General features: G+C 42.0%; 1 protein-coding gene across 14 annotated transcripts in view; it reads left to right on the forward strand.

Annotated features, from left to right (window-relative positions):
- The window catches only part of BPTF (bromodomain PHD finger transcription factor), a 147,856-nt gene that overhangs the window by 22,671 nt on the left and 102,095 nt on the right, over positions 1–23,090 (forward strand). For all 14 annotated transcript variants that reach the window (XM_058703799.1, XM_058703797.1, XM_058703803.1 and 11 more), the window contains exon 2: positions 17,059–17,881. In XM_058703799.1, coding sequence (XP_058559782.1) covers positions 17,059–17,881 — 823 coding nt within the window. The remainder of the gene's footprint in view (positions 1–17,058; positions 17,882–23,090) is intronic.

Below are 23,090 nucleotides of genomic sequence, written 5' to 3' on the forward strand. Positions count from 1 at the left end.
AATATTCTGCTCTCATGGAGCATCTAGTGGAGAGCCCATGTATTTTAGAAGTAAACTTTGTATTTACTCACCTGTTCTTTTTTGTATCTAGTAGCTTATTTGTTGATTGAGGTGGATTTTCTAGAAATGAAATTGTATCATCTGCAAATATGAATCATATGCACAAATATTTTCTTATGGGGACACCTGGGTGGCTCATTCAGTTAAGCAGCTGACTCTTGGTTTCGGTCCAGGTCATGACCTTGTGAGTTTTAGCCCTGTGTTGGGCTCTGTGCTGGCAGCGAGGAAGCTGCTTGGGATTCTCTCTCTCTCTCTCTCTCTCTCTCTCTCTCTCTCCCTCTCCCTCTCCCTCTCCCTCTCCCTCTCCCTCTCCCTCCCTCCCTCCCCCTCTTTCTCTCTGCCGCTCCCCTATTCACTCTCTCTCACATAGTAAATAAGCTTAAAAAAATCTTAAATGGCACAAAAACAGACCCTCAGATCAGTGGAACATAATAGAGAATCTAGAAATGGACCCACAGACATATGGCCAACTAATCTTTGACAAAGCAGGAAAGAATGTCCAATGGAATAAAGACAGTCTCTTCAGGAAGTGGTGCTGGGAAAACTGGCCAGCAACAGGCAGAAAAATGAACCTGGACCACTTTCTTACACCATATACAAAAATAAACTCAAAATGGATGAAAGACCTAAATGTAAGACAGGAAGCCATCAGAATCCTTGAGGAGAAAGCAGGCAAAAACCTCTTTGATCTTGGCCACAGCAACTTCTTACTCAACATGTCTCCGGAGGCAAGGGAAACAAAGCAAAAATGAACTATTGGGACCTCATCAAAATAAGCTTCTGCACAGCAAAGGAAACAATCAGCAAAACTAAAAGGCAACCGATGGAATGGGGGGAGATATTTGCAAACAACATAATAGCCAAAATCTATAAAGAACGTATCAAACTCAACACCCAAAACACAAGTAATCCAAAAAAATGCTCAACACCACTCATCATCAGAGAAATAATCAAAACCATAACGAGATAACCACCTCACACCTGTCAGATGGCTAACATTAACAGCTCAGGCAACAAAAGATGTTGGCGAGAATGCAGAGAAAGAGGATCTCTTTAGCACTGCTGGTGGGAATGCAAACTGGTGCAGCCACTCTGGAAAACAGTATGGAGGTTCCTCAAAAGATTAAAAATAGAACTACCCTATGACCCAGCAATTGCACTACTGGGTTAAGCATCTGTTATCCAAGGGATACAGGTATGCTGTTTTGAAGGGACACATGCACCCCAGTGTTTGTAGCAGCACTATTAAAATAGCCAAAGTATGGAAAGAGCCCAAATGTCCATCGATGGATGAATGGGTAAAGAAGATGTGGTGTATACATATATACAATGGAGTATTACTCGGCAATCAAAGAGAATGAAATCTTGTCATTTGCAACTACGTGGATGGAACTAGAGGGTATTATGCTAAGCGAAATTAATCAGTCAGAGAAAGACAGATATCAAATGACTTCCTCATATGAGGACTTTAAGACACAGAACAGATGAATACAAGGGAAGGGAAGCAAAGAGAATGTAAAAACAGGGAGGGGGATGAAACAGGAGACTCTCAAATATGGAGAACAAACAGGGTTACTGGAAGGGTTGTGGGAGGGGGGAAGGGCTAAATGGGTAAGGGGCATTAAGGAATCTACCCCTGAAATCATTGTTGCACTATATGGTAACTACCTTGGATATAAATTTAGAAAAAAATAAATAAAATAAAAATATTGAGAGGGAGAAATGAGGAATGATCCTATTTTTTACAGCATCTTTGACACAGATCAAATTACATCAATCAATGCGTTTCAAATTCTAGTACATTTACACAGTAATTAGTTACACACACACACACACACACACACATATCCATATGAATTATTAGTTTCTTTAAAAAAATTTTTTTTTTAATGTTTATTTATTTCTGAGACAGAGACAGACAGAGCATGAGTGGGGGAGAGGCAGAGAGAGAGGGAGACACAGAACCAGAAGCAGGCTCCAGGCTCTGAGCTGTCAGCACAGAGCCCGATGTGGGGCTTGAACCCATGAACCGTGAGATCATGACCTGAGCTGAAGTCGGTCGCTCAACCAACTGAGCCACCCAGGTGCCCCTGAATTATTAGTTTCTTAGTGATAGTTTTGAAATGAAATATGGAAAATGCAAGGTATACAAACATTAAGTAGAAATTTACAAGACTGACAAAAAGAAATGGTGATAATATTGGTAAGTGAACATTCTAATACTGTAAACTCATGTTATTTTATCTATACTGTACATTACAAGGCTTTAAAAAAATTTTTTTTTTTTAACATTTATTTACTATCGAGAGACAGAGAGACACAGAGCATGAGCAGGGACGGGGCAGATAGAGGGGGAGACACAGAATCTGAAGCAGGTTCCAGGCTCTGAGCCGTCAGCCCAGAGCCTGATGCGGAGCTCGAACTCACAAGCTGCAAGATCATGACCTGAGCTGAAGTCAGGCGCCTAACCGACTGAGCCACCCAGGTGCCCCTACAAGGCTTTTGTTAGTGTTGCAGTTATTAGCTTAAATGCAATTTAAATCTATACAAGAAATGGTGGATGATTGCTGTACAAGAAACTGAGGATTAGCTGATGAGTTGTGATATATTTAAATGAATTTCCCACTTTTGAATTTTCTGCTGTGGACTCATGAAGTGAAAAATATTAAAAAAAAAAAAAATCCTAAAACCCCCAATCTTTTCTTATGTTTATGTCTCCTTTTCTTCTTTTTCAAATTGTATTGCCTACTACTTCCAAAACAGTGTTGTCATGCTGGGCATCTTTGTGCTTTTCATATTTAATGGACTGATGCCAATATATTACTGTTAATTGCTATGCTGGCTGGTGGTTTGAGATCTTTAATTGTGGTGAGTATATTCACCTTTTTTTGTTTGCTTTATGTTTTTTTTTTTTTTTTGTTAAATCAGATGTAGCTATTGTACTTTCTGAAATATTTTCCTAGCTTCTTTTGAGACGATCATATAATTTCTCATCATTACTGGTTTGTTTTCTTAGTTTTGATTTAGTTTTGGTGATTAGTAACTAATTTTCTAACAAACATTCCTTCACCGAGGTTTTATACTTTATTAGCATTCTTTTAATTTTTAATTTTTATTTATTTATTTTTGAGAGCAAGAGAAAGAGAGAGTGAGCATGAGGGGCAGAGAGAGAGGGAGACAGAGAATCCCAAGCAGGCTCTCTCCACTGTCAGCACGGAGCCCAGTTTGGGGCTCTGTCCCACAAACTGAGATCACGACCTGAGCTGAAATCAAGAGTCAAACAAGTTGGATGCTTAACCGACAGAGCCACCCAGGCATCCAAGTTAATTCCAGTTTAAATGGACCCTGTAGATACCTCTGTCCTCTTACTTTCCTTGTACTTCCTCTTTGTACACATTTGAATTTGTAACCAGCATTCCATGTAACTATTGATTCAGTCTACTAGATATGTTAAGGACAGAAAGAAGTGTCTTAAGTCTGCTGTAATTCTGTTTCTGTCCATTTCTTCTTAGATTTCTTACATTTTTGCTTTGTACAGTTTGATGCCAATTTATTTGGTTTATTCATGCAGCAACTTTTTTTCAGATTTTTTATTTTATTATTTTAAAGTTTATTTATTTATTTTGAGACAGAGAGATCATGCATGTGAATGCACATGCAGACGGGGTGGGGACAGAGTGAGAGTGAGAGTGAGAGAGAGAGAGAGAGAGAGAGAGAGAGAGAGAGAATCCCAAGCAGGCTCCATGCTGAGCCTGACACAGGACTCGAACTCATAAACTGTGAGATCATGACCTGAGCTGAAAGCAAGAGTTGGACGGTTAACTGACTGAGCCAACCAGGTGCCCCACATTTATGTTTTATGGAGGTTTATGATTTTTATATCTTCATTGTGGACTACATCCTTTATCATTATAAAATATCTGTTCCATTTAGGGGTTTTAAAGTTTTTTTTTGAATTAAACTTTTATAACTTCATTTCGTTTTCATTTCCTACCACAGAAGTTTACCTGGGACATCCTGTTGAAAATAGTGAATAGGCAGTTAGAAATAATGTATCTGGGGTTTAGAAGAGAGGTCTGGGTAGAGAAATCCATTTAGAAGTCATTGGTATTTTGGTGATAATTGAGTCCACTGATAATTGAGGGAAAGCCAGAGAATGTGGTGAGGACTACGTTTTGGGGAGAGCCCACATGGAAAAGCAATGTATGACGGAAGAACAATTGGTCAAGGAAATTGAATTGTATGTGGCAGCAGGAAGTTGAAGAATGATGTGCCCAGAGGTGTTAGATGTTTTCAGAAAGGCGAGGTAAAAATAGGTGAATTGTTATAGTAATTTGTATCCCAGGTATCAGTTGATGTTTTCTAGTTTGGTTTTTTTTTTCCCGTTGATGTTTTCTTTCAGTTGACGTTTTTTCATTTTTTTCAGTTGATGTTTTTGTTTCAGTTGATGTTTTCAAAACTACAAGTTTTGTCAGTTTTTACAGTTGATATTTTTTATTTAATCTTATTCTGTATTCAGGCTGTAACATACTTCCTGTTAGCTATATATATTGAAAAAATTAAAACAAGTAATTGAAATAATTAAAAGTAAGGAACTTTAGAACAAATTTTCTGTACCGTTTTCTTTAATTTTTTTTTTTTTTTTTATTAAGTAATCTCTGTGCCCAATGTGGGGCTTGAACTTACAGCCCTGAGATCAAGAGTCACATGCTCCACCCACTGAGCCATTCAGGTGCCTCCCTTCTCCCCACCACACTTTTTTTTTTTTTTTTAAGTTTTTTAATTTATTTTTTGAGAGAGTGCAAGAATAAGCGGAGGAGGGGCAGAGAGAGGGGGGTGGACAGAGGATCCAAAGCAGGCTCCGTGTTAACAGCAGAGAGCCCCACGTAGGGCTCGAACTCACGAACTGTGAGATCGTGACCTGAGCAGAAGTCTGATGCTTAATTTACAGAGCCACCCAGGTGCCCCCCAGCATCCCCCCCAACATGCTTTTTATTTTATTTTATTTTTTTAATTTTTTTTTTTTAACGTTTATTTTTGAGACAGAGAGAGACAGAGCATGAATGGGGGAGGGTCAGAGAGAGGGAGACACAGAATCTGAAACAGGCTCCGGGCTCTGAGCTGTCAGCACAGGGGCCTGACGCGGGGCTCGAACCCACGGACCGCGAGATCATGACCTGAGCCGAAGTCGGCGCTCAACCCACTGAGCCACCCAGGCGCCCCCCAACACACTTTTTAAAGTATGCTCTATGCCCAGCGTGGGGCTTGTTTGAACTGATGACCTCGAGATGGAGAGTTGCATGCTCTATGGACTGAGCCAGAATGGGAAAGATGAAAGGAGGAATACTTTTTACTTATGACAAATCATTTTCATAATTTTTAAAAAATGACTAGTAAAGGTATCATAGGTGATATTTTGTTATGCCATCCATAGTTTGTGTAACAGATTAAGTAATTAAATTTTATTAGATCTAGAGTATTCTGATGAAAATGATCTTTCTTCACCCCCTATACCAATACTATTTTTCCTTCAGATACTGATGAGAAATAGGGAGACAATATTACATTTTTTCCCTCTAGAAACACAAATTATATAGAGAGTTACGGGGTCTAGAAGTCTGAACACTTCCAGACAATTTTCTAGGTAGAATTAATTCAGTAAAAACTTATAAGCCAAATTTTGAAAAATCTATAGTGGCATCAGGGTTTTAATCCTGTCATGACTTCGCCACTGGACCTCCACCTTGTGTAAGTAGTGTTGCTTCTGGGTGTCACTGAACAACCACTTCTTAGTTACTGCAGTAAGCAAGGCATGATTTGTGCTCTAAAAAAGTCAACAAATGAGCTGGGGGCACATGAGTGATTGCCTGTAGTATAAATGTACTCAAAACTGTAATGGCGAGCTGTACAAAGTGCCAGGGAAGCACTGTTCTCGGAGGCACAGGAGAGAACAGAAGAGGTGACATTTGATCAGGGCCTTGAAAAAGGTCTGGGATTTCTCACAACTTTAGCAAATTAAGGCATTTTCTGTTTAAAGTGTAAAGAGAAGGGTTTTTTCCCCCCCTTTAATTAAAAAATTAGGGGTGCCTCTCTGGCTTAGTTGGAGTGTGTGTGTGTGTGTCTCTTGATCTCAGGGTTGTAAGTTTAAGCCCCATGTTGGGTGTAACGATTGCTTAAAAATAAAATCTTGGGGGCTCCTGGGTGTCTCAGTTGGTTAGCATCAGACTCTTGGTTTTGGCTCAGGTCATGATCTCACGGTTCGTGGGTTCGGGCCCCGCGTTGGGCTCTGTGCTCAGCCTGGTTGGGATTCTGTCTCGCTCTCTCTGACTTTCCCACTTTACGCACACGTTCTCTCTCTCTCTCATTCTCTCTCTCTCAAATAAATAAACATTAAAAAAATAACATCTTTAAAAAAAAGAGCAAGAAATTAACCAAACAAGTGCAGATTGTGCCCACAGTGCATATTTTAAAAACCCAGATATGTAGAAAAGGGCCCCTGACCAAAAGTTAACACTTGGTGAGAACTGTTGACCAGTTCTTCCAAAGCGTTCAAAAAAAGAGCATCCCTACAACACCCTATCAGGTTCAGTTAGACTTTTATTATGAAATATAAAAGAGTGGAAAGTTTTGCAAGTCTGGTCATTTTTTTTTAAAGTATCTATACATAGTAACACATTTCTTCTGTTAAAGTAGTAACATTTCAGATGGGCCAGAATCTTTGTTTTTCAGGCACGAAATTCTCTCCCTTAACCTAGACTATGCTGGAAATCATTGACAAATTCTTCCTCTTTGTTTCCCTTTTTCCCCCCAGAATTCATGCAGACCACTTTCCATCCTTGGCATTTTCTTTTTTGTAGGCTTTGTAGTCTTTGATTAGGCTTCAGCTGTCTTGTAAATCAGTCCTCTTCCAGTCTTGCCTCCTGAGACGACCCCTTAATTTTCTTGCCTGAGTTTCCACAAAAGCCTTACGTTCTGTTTGAGAGGGGAGATATCCGGTTTCTGGAAAGCAGTAGTTTTCAAACTTCGCTGCACAATGGAGTTATCTGGGGAGAAAGATAAAAATACAGATTACTGAGCCTAACCTGGGGTTCAGTAAATTTGGGATGCATGTTGACACTCGACTTCTAACAGCTTACTATGTGACTTTGCTGCATCTCCAGTTTTACGACGGCTGCTTCATGGCAGCTTCTCGAACTTTAATGAGCATGTGAATCGCCTGAAGATTTAGAGAAACTGCAAATCCTTCTGTAGGAGACCCTTCTGGAACGGGGCCTGAGCTCCCAAATTTCTTGCAGGCATCTTCGATGATGCCAGTCGCATTTTGAGTAGCATGGTTTGAAGGTACTCTTTGAAATTAGTGCATTTAATCTGATGTGTATTGTTGATTGTCTGATCTCAGAGGGATAGCCTTTCTGAGTTGTAGGGCAATGGTTCTTAACTTGTGGGCCTCAGACCAGCACAGTTAGCGGCACCTGGGAATTACTAGAAATGCACATTCTGAGACTCTATTCTAGAACCATTAAATCCAACTCTTTTAACCAGAGTCAGCTCTCCAGGTGATTCTGTTGTACAAAGTTTGCAGACCACTGTTCCAGGGGTTCCAATTGTAGTCCTCTGTTTACTTACATAGTGAGGAGTAAAAGCACATTTCTGACATTTGTGCAGTTGTGTGGGCTAGCACTTAAAAACTACACAGTGTTTCAATAAATATTTATTATGTACCTTACTATGTGCTAGCCACTATTCATGGCAACAACAGACAAAACTCCCTGCCTTTAAGAAGGCATTCTTTTTTTAAAAATGTTTAAAAAAATTTTTTTTTGTTTTACATTTATTCATTTTTGAGAGACAGAGCCTGAGCACAAGTGGGGGAGGGTCAGAGAGAGAGGGAGACACAGAATCCAAAGCAGGCTCCAGGCTCCCAGCTGTCAGCACAGAGCCCTACAAGGGGCTCGAACTTACGAGCTGTGAGATCGTGACCTGAGCCGAAGTTGGACGCCTAACCGACTGAGCCACCCAGGCGTCCCTAAATGTTTTATTATTTATTCTTGAGAGATACAGAGTGTGAGCGGGGAAGGGGAAGAGAGAGGGGGAGACACAGAATCTGAAGCAGGCTCCAGGCTCTGAGCTGTCAGCACAGAGCCTGACAGGGGCTCAAAGCCATGAACCGTGAGATCGTGACCTGAGCCGAAGTCTGATGCTTAACCAACTGAGCCACCTAGGCGGCCCAAGAAGATTACATTCTTATGGTTATTTACTACTTTATGTATGTTTATGTATGTACGTGTGTATTTTCCCATAAGCAACAGATAAAACAGTTCTGCATGGTTTCAAATTGTTTATCCTTTTGTAGCATTTTTGTCCCATGGTGTTTTTTTTTTTTTTTTTAATTTTTTTTCAACATTTTTTATTTATTTTTGGGACAGAGAGAGACAGAGCATGAACGGGGGAGGGGCAGAGAGAGAGGGAGACACAGAATCGGAAACAGGCTCCAGGCTCCGAGCCATCAGCCCAGAGCCTGACGCGGGGCTCGAACTCACGGACCGCGAGATCGTGACCTGGCTGAAGTCGGACGCTTAACCGACTGCGCCACCCAGGCGCCCCTAATGGTGTTTTGTTTTTAAGATTGATACGTGCTGACATATGTAGCCCTAAATTACTCAAGACTGCTCTCTGGAATCCTATCAAGTGTATGTTCCACAATTTAATCTTTCCCTTATTGGTGAACATTTTGGTCGTTTCTAGTTTGATTCGCTACTTATTTGCTCTTTTAAACAAATTGAATACTCTGCATATGCACAAGGAAGGTTTCCCTAGAGAAGAGATTTTCAAACTGTGGACTGCAACCAGCATGTTTTGAAAGTTGACAGAATAGATGGTGTTAGGACAGAAGAGAAGAGGTTATAAGACATACGGTTAAGAGTAGCGTTTCGTAGGACTTTTGTTTTGGTGTTGTGTGCTGGATTGAGATGTAAAATGTTATTTTTTACTTTGGGCTGCGAACGTAGAGTTTGCAGACTGTTCTCTGAGGGTTGTGTGCACCACCTTAACCGGCACCGAGCTACTCTCAGAACTGGGGGTGCCCGTGTGTGATGCTACTGATGGTGGATTGCTGTTTCCATCGTACGGCCTTCTCCCCCAGATTTTACTTAGTTGGATTTTTAAGTCTGTGTCCATTGATGGGTATGACACAGTATTTCACTGTGGTCTTGTTTGCTTTGTCCTGATAACTAGTGAGGCAGATGTCAATCCCGCCCCCGCCCCCAGTCTTTTTTAATACAGGAAAATTTAATATATCTGCTAGATATTAGAATAGCGTTGAAAATGGTAATGAGTGTAATCCTTGGTGGCATATGATAGATACATTTTAATGAAGCGTTGAAATGACTTGCTAATACTAATGATTGACAGTCGAGGGGCTTACGTGGCTTAATTTTGAGCTTTCTCTTTGTGCATTCTAATCTGCGCTCAGTTCTATAAACCTGAATCTTTGAATTTGGCATAGTGATCTTATACTTGTGTTCCTACAGTACCATCAGTAAGCCATTAGTACCAGTGTCATTTTGCTGATTTGAATATTAATGTTTCATATGTGTGCACAGATACCTGTTTAACATTTTTCTTTTAAATTACCATAATAAAAATATACACATGTGGGGCGCCTGGGTGGCGCAGTCGGTTAAGCGTCCGACTTCAGCCAGGTCACGATCTCGCGGTCCGTGAGTTCGAGCCCCGCGTCAGGCTCTGGGCTGATGGCTCGGAGCCTGGAGCCCGTTTCAGATTCTGTGTCTCCCTCTCTCTCTGACCCTTCCCCGTTCATGCTCTGTCTCTCTCTGTCTCAAAAATAAATAAATGTTAAAAAAAAAAAAAAAAAAAATTTTAAAAATATACACATGTGATATTAAAACATATAAAAAAGTAAAAAAAAATTAGTTTTTTCCCCCTGCCCCCCCAGTTCTCCCTCTCAGAAACAAGAACTTTATTTATTTATTTAATTTTATGTTTTTAATTTACATCCAAGTTAGTTAGCATACAGTACAACTGTACTGGGGTACATTCCTTAATGGCCCTTGCCCATTTAGCCCATCCCCCTCCCACAACCCCTCCAGTAATCCTCTGTTTGTTCTCCATATTTAAGAGTCTCTTATGTTTCCTTTTTTAATTTTTTTATTTTTTTTTAACGTTTATTTACTATTGAGAGACAGAGACAGAGCATGAGCAGGGGAGGGACAGAGAGAGGAGACACAGAATCCGAAGCAGGCTCCAGGCTCCGAGCTCTCAGCACAGAGCCTGATGTGGGGCTCGAACCACAAACCATGAGATCGTGACTGAGCCGAAGTCGGATGCTTAACCGACTGAGCCACCCAGGTGCCCCAAGAGTCTCTTATGTTTCATCCCCCTCCCTGTTTTTATATTCTTTTTGCTTCCCTTCCCTTGTGTTCATCTGCTCTGTTTCTAAAAATCCTCGTATGAGTGAAGTCATATGATATTTGTCTTTCTCTGACTAATTTCACTTAGCATAATACCCTCTAGTTCTGTCCATTTGTAGTTGCAAATGGCAAGATTTCATTCTTTTTGATTGCTGAGTAATACTCCATTGTATATATATACCACATCTTCTTTGCCCATTCATCCATCAATGGACATTTGGGTTCTTCCCATACTTTGGCTATTGTTGATAGTGCTGCTGTAAACATTGGGGTGCATGTGCCCCTTCAAAATAGCATACCTGTATCCCTTGGATAAATACCTAGTAGTGTGATTGCTGGGTCGTAGAGTAGTTCTATTTTTAATTTTTTTTTAATTTAATTTTTTTAAAATTTACATCCAAATTAGTTAGCATATAATGCAACAGTGATTTCAGGAGTAGATTTCTTAATGCCCCTTACCCATTTAGCCCATCCCACCCTCCCCCCAGTAACCCTCTGTTTGTTCTCCATATTTATGCATCTCTTATGTTTTGTTCCCCTCTCTGTTTTATATTAGTTTTGTTTCCCTTCCCTTATGTTCATCTGTTTTGTCTTTTAAAATCCTCATATGAGTGAAGTCATACGATATTTGTCTTTCTCTGACTAATTTCACTTAGCATAATACCCTCCAGTTCCATCCACATAGTGCAAATGGCAAGATTTCATTCTTTTTGATTGCCGAGTAATACTCCATTGTATATATATACCACACCTTCTTTATCCATTCATCCATCGATGGACATTTGGGCTCTTTCCATACTTTGGCTATTTTGATAGTGCTGCTATGAACATTGGGGTGCATGTGTCCCTTTGAAACAGCACACCTGTATCCCGTGGGTAAATGCCTAGTAGTGCAATTGCTGGGTCGTAGGGTAGTTCTGTTTTTAGTTTTTTGAGGAACCTCCATGCTGTTTTCCAGAGTGGCTGCACCAGCTTGCATTCCCACCAACAGTGCGAAAGAGATCCTCTTTCTCTGCATCCTCGCCAACATGTTGTTGCCTGACATGTTAATGTTAGCCATTCTGACAGGTGTGAGGTGGTATCTCAGTGTGGCTTTGATTTATATCTCCCTGATGATGAGTGATGTTGAGCATTTTTTCATGTGTCAGTTGGCCATCTGGATGTCTTCTTTGGAGGAGTGTCTATTCATGTCTTTTGCCCATTTCTTCACTGGATTATTTGTTTTTCGGGTGTTGAGTTTGATAAATTCTTTATAGATTTTGGATACTAACCCTTTATCTGATACATTGTGTGCAAATATCTTCTCCCATTCTGTCGGTTGCCTTTTAGTTTTACAGAGTGTTTCCATCGCTGTGCAGAAGCTTTTTATTTTGATGAGGTCCCAATAGTTCATTTTTGCTTTGTTTCCCTTGCCTCCGGAGACATGTTGAGTAAGAAGTTGCTGTGGCCAAGATCAAAGAGGTTTTTGCCTGCTTTCTCCTTGAGGATTCTGATGGCTTCCCGTCTTACATTTAGGTCTTTCATCCGTTTTGAGTTTATTTTTGTGTATGGTGTAAGAAAGTGGTTCAGGTTCATTCTTCTGCATGTTGTTGGCCAGTTTTCCCAGCACCACTTCCTGAAGAGACTGTCTTTATTCCATTGGACCTTCTTTCCTGCTTTGTCAGAGATCAGTTGGCCATACATTTGTGGGTCCATTTCTGGGTTCTCTGTTCTGTTCCATTGATCTGAGTGTCTGTTTTTGGGCCAGTACCATACTGTCTTGATGATTACAGCTTTGTAGTACAGCTTGAAATCCTAGAAACAAGTACTTTAAAAAGATTCTTGGGGCACCTGGGTAGCTCAGTTGGTTGAGTATCTGACTCTTGATTTCAGCTCAGGTCACAATCCCAGCATCTTGGGATCAAGCTCCACATTGGGCTCTGCACTGGGTGTGGAGTCTGCTTAAGATTCTCTTCTCTCTCTCTCTCTCTCTCTCCCTCCCTCCCTCCCTCCCTCTCCCTCTCCCCCTTCCCTCCCTCCCCCTCTCCCCCATGTGTGAGCTCTCTCTCTCTCTCTCTCTCTCAAATAAATAAATTAATTAACTTAAAAAATATTAAGGATTCTTGGGGCGCCTGGGTGGCTCAGTCGGTTAAGTGTCCAATTTGATTTTGGCTCAGATTGTGATCTCAGTTTGTAGGATTGAGCCCTGTGTCGGGCTCTGTGTTGATGGTGTGGAGCCTGCTTGGGATTCTCTCTTTCTCGTTGTCTCTCTCTGTCCCCCCCCCCCCCCCCCCATTCTCTCTCTGTCTCAAAATAAATTAAAAAAAAAGTCTTTTTCATTTCAGCATATATGAATTTTACTTTATTCTTTCCAACTGCCATTGTGTAAGTGTATCATAATTCATAATTCATTTAGGTATTGATGTATATTCAGGCTAAAACAAAACCCACAAAACTTCAACTTAAAAAAATTTTTTTTTAAGTTTATTTATTTTGAGAGAGAAAGAATGTGAATGGCAGAGGAGCAGAGAGAGAGAGGGAGAGAGAGAGAGAGAGAGAGAGAGGGAGAGGGAGAGAATCCCAAGCAGACTCCACACTGTCAGGGCAGAGCCCAGTACAGGTCTAGATCCCACGACCCAGTGGTCACAACTGGAGCCAAAATCAAGAGTCAGTCGCTTAACTTACTGAGCCACCCAGGCGCCCCCAAAACTTCAACTTTCATAAACCCTTGCGTTCGATTTTTTTGTACTTACTTAAATGCATACGTGTATATCTGTAGGATAGATTCTGGGAGGTTGAATTGCTGGGTCAAAGGGTTATGCACATTCAGGTAGATTTTGCCAAATTGCCTTTTAAAATTTGAAATAATTTATACTTTCCCAATAATGATTCAGAGGAAACTGACCTATATTTAATGTTAACTTTCAAAAGTGCTCACCCTGTTTACTATGTACATGACTATAGTCATGATTTGAATAGAAGCTCTTTTGTGGTTTCCAGCTAGATGTATAGAATGTAGAACTTATGGGCCTTTTTTTTTTTTTTTTTGCCTTTTTTCCTTTTATTTCTAAAACCAACAGAAAATGAACAGACTTTAGCTTTTTTTTTTTTTTTTTTTTTTAGAGAGAGAGAGTGGGGGAGGGGCAGAGAATCTTTTTAAGTTTGAGAGAGAAAGGAAGGAGTGGGGAGGGAGGGAGGGAGGGAGGGAAGGAAGGCAAGCCTGGGGGAGGGGCAGAGGGAGAGAGAACCTCGAGCAGCCTCCACACTCAGCCTCCACACTCAGCCGGGAACCCGATGTGGGGCTTCATCCCACAACCCTGGTATCATGACCTGAGCCGAAATCAAGGGTTGGACATTAACCTACGGAGCCACCCAGGTGCCCCAACTTTAGCTGATTAATAATATGAAGTTATATAATCCGTTAAAATTCAGATCTATGCAATGGTTATCCAAAGTCTTTCAGAATGTATGAAAGCTGATGCTTTAAAATTAGACATTAAATTAATTTAGATAATACTTCTGTTACTGCTTTAAAATAGATTCCTATCAGCAGTTTGTTTTTTTTTAACATTAACTGCTTTCATTAATAGTCTTCAGTAATTTATTGTGTTTCTCATTATAAAAAGCCTGCTATAGTATATACAGTGTCAGATACTTTTTTTAAGTATTCTCGTTTGCAAGTGACCGAAGACAAACATGTTCACTTATGCACGAGGGAAATGGTTTTGGTTTCCATAACTGGGAAATCCGAAGGATAGGTTCCACCAAGGACTCAAGAATTGTTAGTACTTACATGTCGCTTCTGCTTTTGTCCATCATCTTTACTCCCTTCTTCCATGAGGGAAGTAGAGATGACTTAGCCATGGACAGCTCTGGCCTCATTCATGGAGAGAAAGGGCTTCAGAGCACTTCTCATCTGAATATAAAATCCCAAGGAGAGTCTTGCTGGCCTGCCCTGGGTCATATCTCCATGCCATACTGTGACTGGGGCCCCATCACAATCACGGCATGGGGAAGGGAAATTCTCAAAAGGGAATGATGCTGGGAAAATACTGCTAATGAAAGAAATATGCCAAATTCTGGGCGGCTCGGTAGGTTAAGCGCCCAACATCGATTTAGGTCATCTCACGGTTGTTGGGTTTGAGCCCCACGTCGGACTCTGTGCTGACAGCTCCGAGCCAAGAGCCTGTTTCGGATTGTTGTCTTCCTTTCTCTCTCTGCCCCTCCCCGGCCTGTGCACTCTTACTCTCCCTCTCTCAAAAATAAATAAACTTGAAAAAAAAAAAGAGTTGGGTGTTCAGCTGGGGAGATGGAGTAGATACCATGAAAAGGTAATATAATATGAGGTAACATGGTTCACAGAAGGCTACATGAATTCAGAAGAGCCTGGGGAGATTAGAATAAGCTTTTGAACGTAATGGTAAATACAGAGTTAAATCTCAAGGTGGTGGTATATTCCACACCAGTTGGTTTCTTTCTCCATAAGTCACTTGGATCCATCTTTTTGTTGTTATTCTCACAGCCAGACTCTGAATCCAGGTCTTTATCTTCTGCTTCATTGCAAACATGCCCTGTCTCTGGTCTCTTCCTCCTTGTCCTGTTCCTTCTGTTCAGTGAAGCCAGAGAAGTCTTTCTGGAACAGTGTACCCTTGTCCCTGCCCTGCTTAAAAAACCTGGTAACCCTCATCACTGCCAGAATAAAGTACTCTACAGACTCCTAAAGACTCTACATTCTGGTGTCAGAACTGCTTTCCAGCCTTCCTTCTGGAATTCTTTACTTGGATGCTCTTTGACAGTGTCTTGCATAAACAGCTGAGGGAATGCAGAGACCGGGTCTGTAAGCAGTTTTGTCTCGCTTGCGGACTTGTTGTTTCTTCTCTCATTTGAGGGAATCCCTCTAGGTTCAGCCTTCCCTTTTACTCCTCTCTCTCATTTATATTTATACAGACGAAGCCCAGATAATTTCCAGGAGGCACTAAAATGGGCTGGGTTACCCATCATGGTGCTTATTATCACGGTGATTCTGGGATTTAATCGAATCTGTGAAAAGTGCATCTGTGTAGATGGTACCCCTTTCGTGAAGTTTGCCGAGATGTAGGCTCACCAACAGTGTCTGGCCCAGGGTGATCCTTTGGACTTTTTTTCTGCAGAAAGTAATGGATACATTTTTATTTGGAAAATCTTTTCAATGAATGAATATTGGGTGTGCATTGGATAAATTAAAATATCTTCACCTTTTATATTCTTTAGCATGCTTTTTTCTCCTGACACCCTACACCCTTTTAGTTATGAGACTAAGCTCAAAGTGAGGAGGTCTCTGGAATGGGGGAGGGGGCAGGCAGTTCAGGGGTTACCAGTAGCCCTAAATCATGGTTGATAGAAGCTAATTGTACAGCAGTGAATTAAGGTTAACTTATCTTGTTAAAATTGTTTCTGATATTTAAAAATACTTTTCCTATTCTGTAAACATCATTGGAATTAATAATAAAAAAAATAATATAGGCACAGCTGTTTAGGAGACACTTGTTTCAACAAGTTTTCTTTTTAAAATTTATTTTTAGAACAAGTGCAAGCAGGGGGAGGGGTGAAGGGAGGGAGGGACAGAGAGAGAGAGAGAGAGAGAGAGAGAGAGAGAATATTTTAAGTAGGCTTCATGCTCAGCTTGGAGCCCAATGTGGGGCTCGATCCCACGACCCTGGGATCATGACCTGAGCCTCAATGAAGAGTCGGACCCTCAACCGACAGAGCCTCCCAGATGCCCCTCAACAAGTTTTCTTATTATACAGTAGGGCTTATTAAAATCCCTCATAGATTCATTCAGAAAATTAGATGAGCTCCTATATGCTTGGTACAAACTAAGCTCTCAAATGCGCTGTATATTGATACATTTATATATATACATATATATTCCTGGACATCACATCTCATAACAGGTACCTACAGTTGCTTAGCCCACTGCTAAAAAATGCATACAATCTGTGTCTGTTTCCTAGGTGAGCCTCCCTTTTTTCTTCTCTTTTTTACTTCTTCCTTTCTTCTGCCTTTCTGTCTCGGCCCTAACTTTGTGTTGCACTGTGGAACTCTCCGATACGTGGCTCTCAGGAAGCATTTCTGGCAGAGGAGAAGGGGTGCTATACCAGAGAACTTCCTGTTTGTCGAGAGCCGTTTCTGTATCACAGCTGACACAGTGTGAGCTCTCTTGTGCCTGTTACCTCACATGGGGATGTTTTTTTTCTCATTTATGTTCTTTACAGACCTTTCACGAGTGCACTGTTACTTTTGACCATAGTTACCTGGAAACCACCTACCCCCTCTAGATAATTGAGAGGTGATTACAATTAAATTTGTTTTTTTTTTTTACTTCTAGTTTGTGATATAATGGGAAAACTTTGAGTTCGGATGTTTTTTGACTTAAAAACTAGAGCTGAATCATTGCTTCTTGATCCTGTTTTAACTTGACAGTTATTAGAAAAATCGGAGTGTGCTTATCTGTTTTTTGAGGTGTATGTCCAGACAGGGAAAAGCTAGAAAACCGTAGTTTGCAGAAATGACGGATTGATTTGTAATTATGCCATTTCTTTATTTGCAGGTAGGCGAAAACCGAGAGTACATCGGCCTCGTTCTCCGATATTGGAAGAAAAAGACATCCCGCCCCTTGAATTTCCCAAGTCCTCTGAGGATTTAATGGTGCCTAATGAGCATATAATGAATGTCATTGCCATTTATGAGGTACTGCGGAACTTTGGCACCGTTTTAAGGTTGTCTCCTTTTCGCTTTGAGGACTTCTGCGCGGCTCTGGTGAGTCAGGAGCAGTGCACGCTTATGGCGGAAATGCACGTCGTGCTCTTGAAAGCGGTTTTGCGCGAAGAGGACACTTCCAATACTACCTTTGGACCTGCTGATCTGAAAGACAGCGTTAATTCCACGCTCTATTTCATCGACGGGATGACGTGGCCGGAGGTGCTGCGGGTGTACTGTGAGAGCGATAAGGAGTACCATCACGTTCTTCCTTACCAAGAAGCAGAGGACTATCCCTATGGACCAGTAGAGAACAAGATCAAGGTTCTGCAGTTCTTAGTCGATCAGTTTCTTACCACAAATATCGCGCGGGAGGAGTTGATGTCTGAAGGGGTGATCCAGTATGACGATCACTGTCGGGTTTGCCACAAACTTGGGGATTTGCTTTGCTGCGAGACGTGTTCGGCTGTGTACCATTTGGAATGTGTGAAGCCGCCTCTCGAGGAGGTGCCGGAGGATGAGTGGCAGTGTGAAGTCTGCGTAGCGCATAAGGTGCCTGGTGTGACCGACTGTGTCGCCGAAATCCAAAAAAACAAACCGTACATTCGACACGAACCTATTGGATATGACCGAAGTCGAAGGAAATACTGGTTCCTAAACCGGAGACTCATAATGTAAGTGTGACGGTCTTAATTTTTGTGTGTGTTTAAAATCGAGCCAGTTTCCTTCCTGACTGAGAAAACCGAGCTCGGCCGCTGATGGAATATAAACCTTTGTGATCGAATAACGAGTTACGTAGTTAAGTAGTTTCTGACTTGAAGGAATACGTACCTTAAAACAGCTTTTTAAGTTGTAGGGAAAGAAGAGTGTACGAAAACATGCAAATTACACACCCAGGGTATTAATTGCCTGGGATGGGAGATAGACTGTTATAAGGCAGATGCCACGGGGGGCCCTTCCCTGACTTTATTCCCTGCATCCCTGCAGCCTATCGTGAGGCGATCTCCACCCTTATTTTGGTGTTAGGATTTTCCTCTCGTTTCGGTTTCGCTACATCCATACGTAAAATGGACCGGCAAGAACAAACCAGCCGTCTGAGGAAAGATCGGTTTTGTCATCATTGGCCGTAGTCTCCCGGGAGGAGAGAAGCTCTCCAGACTCATGGTGGCAGCCTGACTTCTGTTTTTCTGAGGGTTTTCAAGAGGCTCTTCCAGGCAGGTCAGGGGGAAGCACAGGAGACCGTCTGGGAAAGCAGAGCATTTACCTCGGTCACGTGTCGGGCAGGGTCGGAGTATGGACTTGGTTTTGACGTCTTGTAGAAATACGATCGGAGGGAGCGGGCTGCTTTGTATTTTCAGCTTCTGAAGTCTTCACAGCCTTCTTGCAGCTCTCAGAATTAGGTCAGATCTTATAAAACCAGTGGTGGGCTGAAAGGAACATCGAGCAGGGCTTGGAGAAGATAAGCAGGAACTTCCTCAGCGCCTGGGCAGGCCTCGCCAGGTAGAGGGAAGCGTCTCAGCCAGGCCCCCCCTTCACTTACGAAGATGGTACAGAGTAAACAGGTCCTCAGTTCTGGGCAGTCGTCGTCTTGCAGTGTTGCTGTTGAGAAATCTGAATCTGTTCGTTGATTCTCTGTATGTGACCTGTCGGGACTTACCTGGAAGCTTAGAATCTTCTCTTTGCTTGTAGCGTTTTGTGGTTTTAGAGTGATATGGCCTCGTATGAGTCTTTTTTTTATCCGCCGGGTGCTTGGTGGGCACTTTCAAATCTGGCAGTTGAGTCCTTCAGTTGAGAACTTGTCTTGAGAACTTCCTCCTCTCCTTTTCCCTGTTGTATTTATCTTGTGCTATTATTTTGTTGAACACTGGTCTTCCTGTTTTGGTCTTCTGATTTTCTTACCTTTTTCCTCCAGTTTTCCTCTTTGTCTTTTTTCTTCTTTGGGGTGGGAGGGAGGGAGGGAGTGAGTATATATGTGTGTTGTTCAGTTTTTCTGGAAGATTTCCCTATCTTAGTCTTTCAGCCCTACTATTTAGATTTTCTTTCTATCGTATTTTTATTTTCTAAGAGCTCTTTTGTTCTTAGAATCGTCCTCCTTTAAAAAAGTAATAAGGGGCACGCACCTGGGTGGTTCACTCAGTTGAGCGTCTCACTTCAGCTCGGGTCATGATCTCACAGTTCCTGAGTTTGAGCCTCTGCATCCGGCTTGCTGCTGTCAGCCCAGAGCCCACCTCAGATCCTCTGTCCGTCTCCCCTCTTTGCCCCTCCCCTGCTCATGCCTGCGCCTGCTCACGTGCGCTCGCACATGCTCTCTCTCTCTCTCTCTCTCTCTCTCAGAAATAAACATTAAAAAAACCTCTAAGATAGGAATAATTATTAAAAAAAAGAAAGTAATAAAATCCTGGACACCTGGGTGGCTCAGTTGGTTAAGCACCCAACTTTTGTTTCAGCTCTGGTCATGATCTCACGGTTTGTGAGTTTGAGCCTGCTGTCGGGCTCCCAGGTGCCCCAAGTCAAATACAAAACTTTAAATATTATTGTTAGTGATAATTAAGTGTTCCTTGTCAATAATTTGAGTAAATTTTACATCTCTTTAAAAGTTAGATTAAAATAAGACAATTTCAGTGTGATGCCCTCTTGTGGTAGATTATATGTGGACGCCTGGTGAAACTTGAAACCATGTGAATTATTCAGTTGACAGTATGTGGAGATTTGGTATATACTCTCCCTGGACGGTTAAAATGATAAATCAGTGGACTTATTGCCCAAGGGGGGCATACCTAAAGCAAAGTCTGGGGAAGTGAACCAATTTTTAATTGCAGTGCTATCTTTCCTATAGGCCCAGAGCCTGCTTGGGATTCTCTCTCTCTGCCCCTCCCCTGCTTGTGCACATGTTCTCTCTCTCTGTCTTTCAAAAATAAATAAGTAAACTTAAAAAAAAGTAAAACTTGGGGCGCCTGGGTGGCGCAGTCGGTTAAGTGTCCGACTTCAGCCAGGTCACGATCTCGCGGTCCGTGAGTTCGAGCCCCGCGTCGGGCTCTGGGCTGATGGCTCAGAGCCTGGAGCCTGTTTCCGATTCTGTGTCTCCCTCTCTCTCTGCCCCTCCCCCGTTCATGCTATGTCTCTCTCTGTCCCAAAAATAAATAAAAAACGTTGAAAAAAACAAAAAAACAAAAAAAAAACGTAAAACTGTTTTTTGGGGGCACCTGGCCCTGCTTAGTCGGAGGAACATGCAACTCTTGATCTCGGGGTTGTGAGTTAGAGCCCCACGTTGGGGGTGGAGATTACTTAAATAAATAAATATACTTAACAACTTTTTTTCATTTTCAAATGTACTAAATTATAATTTTAAACCTATACTGCTTTGCACCCATACCTCCCCGTTCTAGCTTGTAAGCCGCCTATTTCCTTGCTAGCTTAATGCCATCAAACCTGCATCGGTAAGCCTTCTGGCCGTGTCCAGTTCTGTATATCCCGCAGTCTCCTGGACATGTTCACACAGCGGGCACCTCCAACACAACATGTCCAAAACTGAATTCGTCACTTCCCCCGCATTACCTACCCTTCACCCATTGATCCTATCTGTAGTAAATGGGATCACCATTGCACCAGCTGCTCAAGCAAGAAACTCAGGAATAGGCTTTTGTCTTGTATTGTTTGTTATACCTTTTAATTACTCCTTAAGTTCTAAATCGGATTTTCTCCATTCTTGCTGCCCTTATCATAACATAAGCCAACATCATCTGGATTGGACTCCTTTAGTAGTTACCCCTGTGTGTAACTCCCCACTACCCAGTTCTAGTCTCTGTTCCACAGCTGGATGATTTCGGCAATTTGGATCAGGTCTCTTTCTCCCTCAGGTTGAGAAAACCTTTCAGTTACTTCCATTTGCTCTTAACAGAAAGTTCACAGTTCCCTAATTTCGGACATTTAATTCTCTTGCTTCCCATTACCTGCCCCCTCCCCCCCCCAATAAATAAATAAATAAATAAATAAATAAATATCAAACTAAAACATCCAGAAATCCTTTGGCTTATTCTCAAGTCTTGGCCTATATATGCCCTTTCCTAGGGCTCTCTTTCCCTGAACCTCTTTCCCTCTTGCACCTTGAAAGATTTTTTTTTTTTAAAGTTTAAGTTTTTTATTTTTGAGAGAGAGAGCATGAGTGGGAGAAGGGCAGAGAGAGAGAGAGAGGGAGGGAGTGAGAATCCCAAGCAGGTTCTGCACTGTCAGTGCAGAGCCTGACTTGGGGCTTGAACCCGCGAACTGCGAGATCGTGACTTGAGTCAAAAGCAAGTCGGATGCTCGACTGAGTCGCCCAGGCGCCCCTCCTTTATTTATTTTTTTAAACATCCATCCCACTTGTAATTATTCGTTTTAAGGTAGGTATCACATACTTCATAAGATGAAGAAAATAGTAGCAACTCTGCATTATTATACCCAGTCGGCACTGGCAGCGTTCTAAGTGTTTTGTGTGTTTGAACTCAGTCCTCACAACAACATTTTGATAGAAGTATTGCCACCCCATTTTTCAGACAGAAGTTGAGGCACAGAGAGGTTAAATAATGTATTCAGTGTCGCACAACTAGTCGTAAGTAGCAGAATCAGGATTCAGTCCCAGGTATTCTGGCTCCAGAATGTGTGCTCCCGATCTGCTCGGACTGCCTGACCTCGCTGGTGCTTTAACTGCTAAATCCCTGGCTGGGTTGGTTTCCTGTGGCTGCTATAGCCAAGTACCACAAACTGGGTGGCAGAAGTTTATTCTCTGGCAGTTGTGCCAGCTGGAAGTTTAAACTCAGGGTGGCAGTGGGGCCATGTTCCCTTTGGAGGCCCTAGGAAAGAATCCATTCTTGCCTTTTCCAGCTTCTAGTGGCTCAAGTGTTCCTTGGCTCGTGAGCAACATAATTCCAATCTCTGCTTACCTCTGTCTCTTCAAGGAAGCCGAAGCCTTTTCCATCCAGTATCTCCAAATTCCTCCAGCCTTTCCCCATCACCCAGTTCCAAAGCCATGTTCCCATTCTTAGGTGTTTGTCAGAGGGCTCCATTTCCCCTGTACCGAAAGTTGAGTTTCCTAGGGTTGCTGTAACAAATCACCATACACGGAGTTGCTTCACACAACAGGAATTTGGTCTCTCACAGTTGTGAAGCCACAAGTCTGAAACCTCAGTGTCAGCAGGACTGGTTCTTTCTGGAGACTCTGAGGGAGACTGTTCCAAGCTCTAGTGGTCCCTGGCTGTCCTTGACATTTCTCGGCCTATAGGCAGATGGATTATGCGAATCTCTGCCCGCACCTTCACATCACCTTTCCTGTGTGTCCCTGTGTCTTCTCTTCCACTTACAAGGATACCAGATTTAATCACATTGTATCTGCAAAGACCCTGTTTCCAAATAAGGTCACGTTCTAAGGTTTCGGATGGACATAAATTTTGGAGGGATGCTATTCAACCCAGTACTACTGTTCCTTACTCTTAGTTTCTGTGGGTTTGTTTAAAAATGAAACTTGAGACTTATTGTTAGTCTTAACCTCCTCCTTGTCTTGCCTGAGTGAAAGCCAAACAGACTTTAACATGGAGACCTGTAATATTTATGTTTGCTCTTAATTATGTTTTTGGCAGACGTTTTCATTCCAACCTGTCTTCCCTGCCACCCTGTGAGCTCCTTTGAGCTGATTAGTGTCTTTAGGAAAGTCAGGCCAGTTTGGGTGTGCAGAAGGAACATTGTAGGCACTGTAGGGACAGAGCGTCAATAGAAACCACATTCTGACCCCCAAACTAAATATACATACACATCAGTGTATATTTATATAGGAAAGCTTTTGTCACTTTTATAATTAAAACAAATAATTTTGATGATATAAACTCTGACAATGTGTGCCGAAGTCCGCAA

The sequence above is a fragment of the Neofelis nebulosa genome, chromosome 16 (genome assembly GCF_028018385.1).
Source record: "Neofelis nebulosa isolate mNeoNeb1 chromosome 16, mNeoNeb1.pri, whole genome shotgun sequence".
Lineage (NCBI taxonomy): Eukaryota > Metazoa > Chordata > Mammalia > Carnivora > Felidae > Neofelis > Neofelis nebulosa.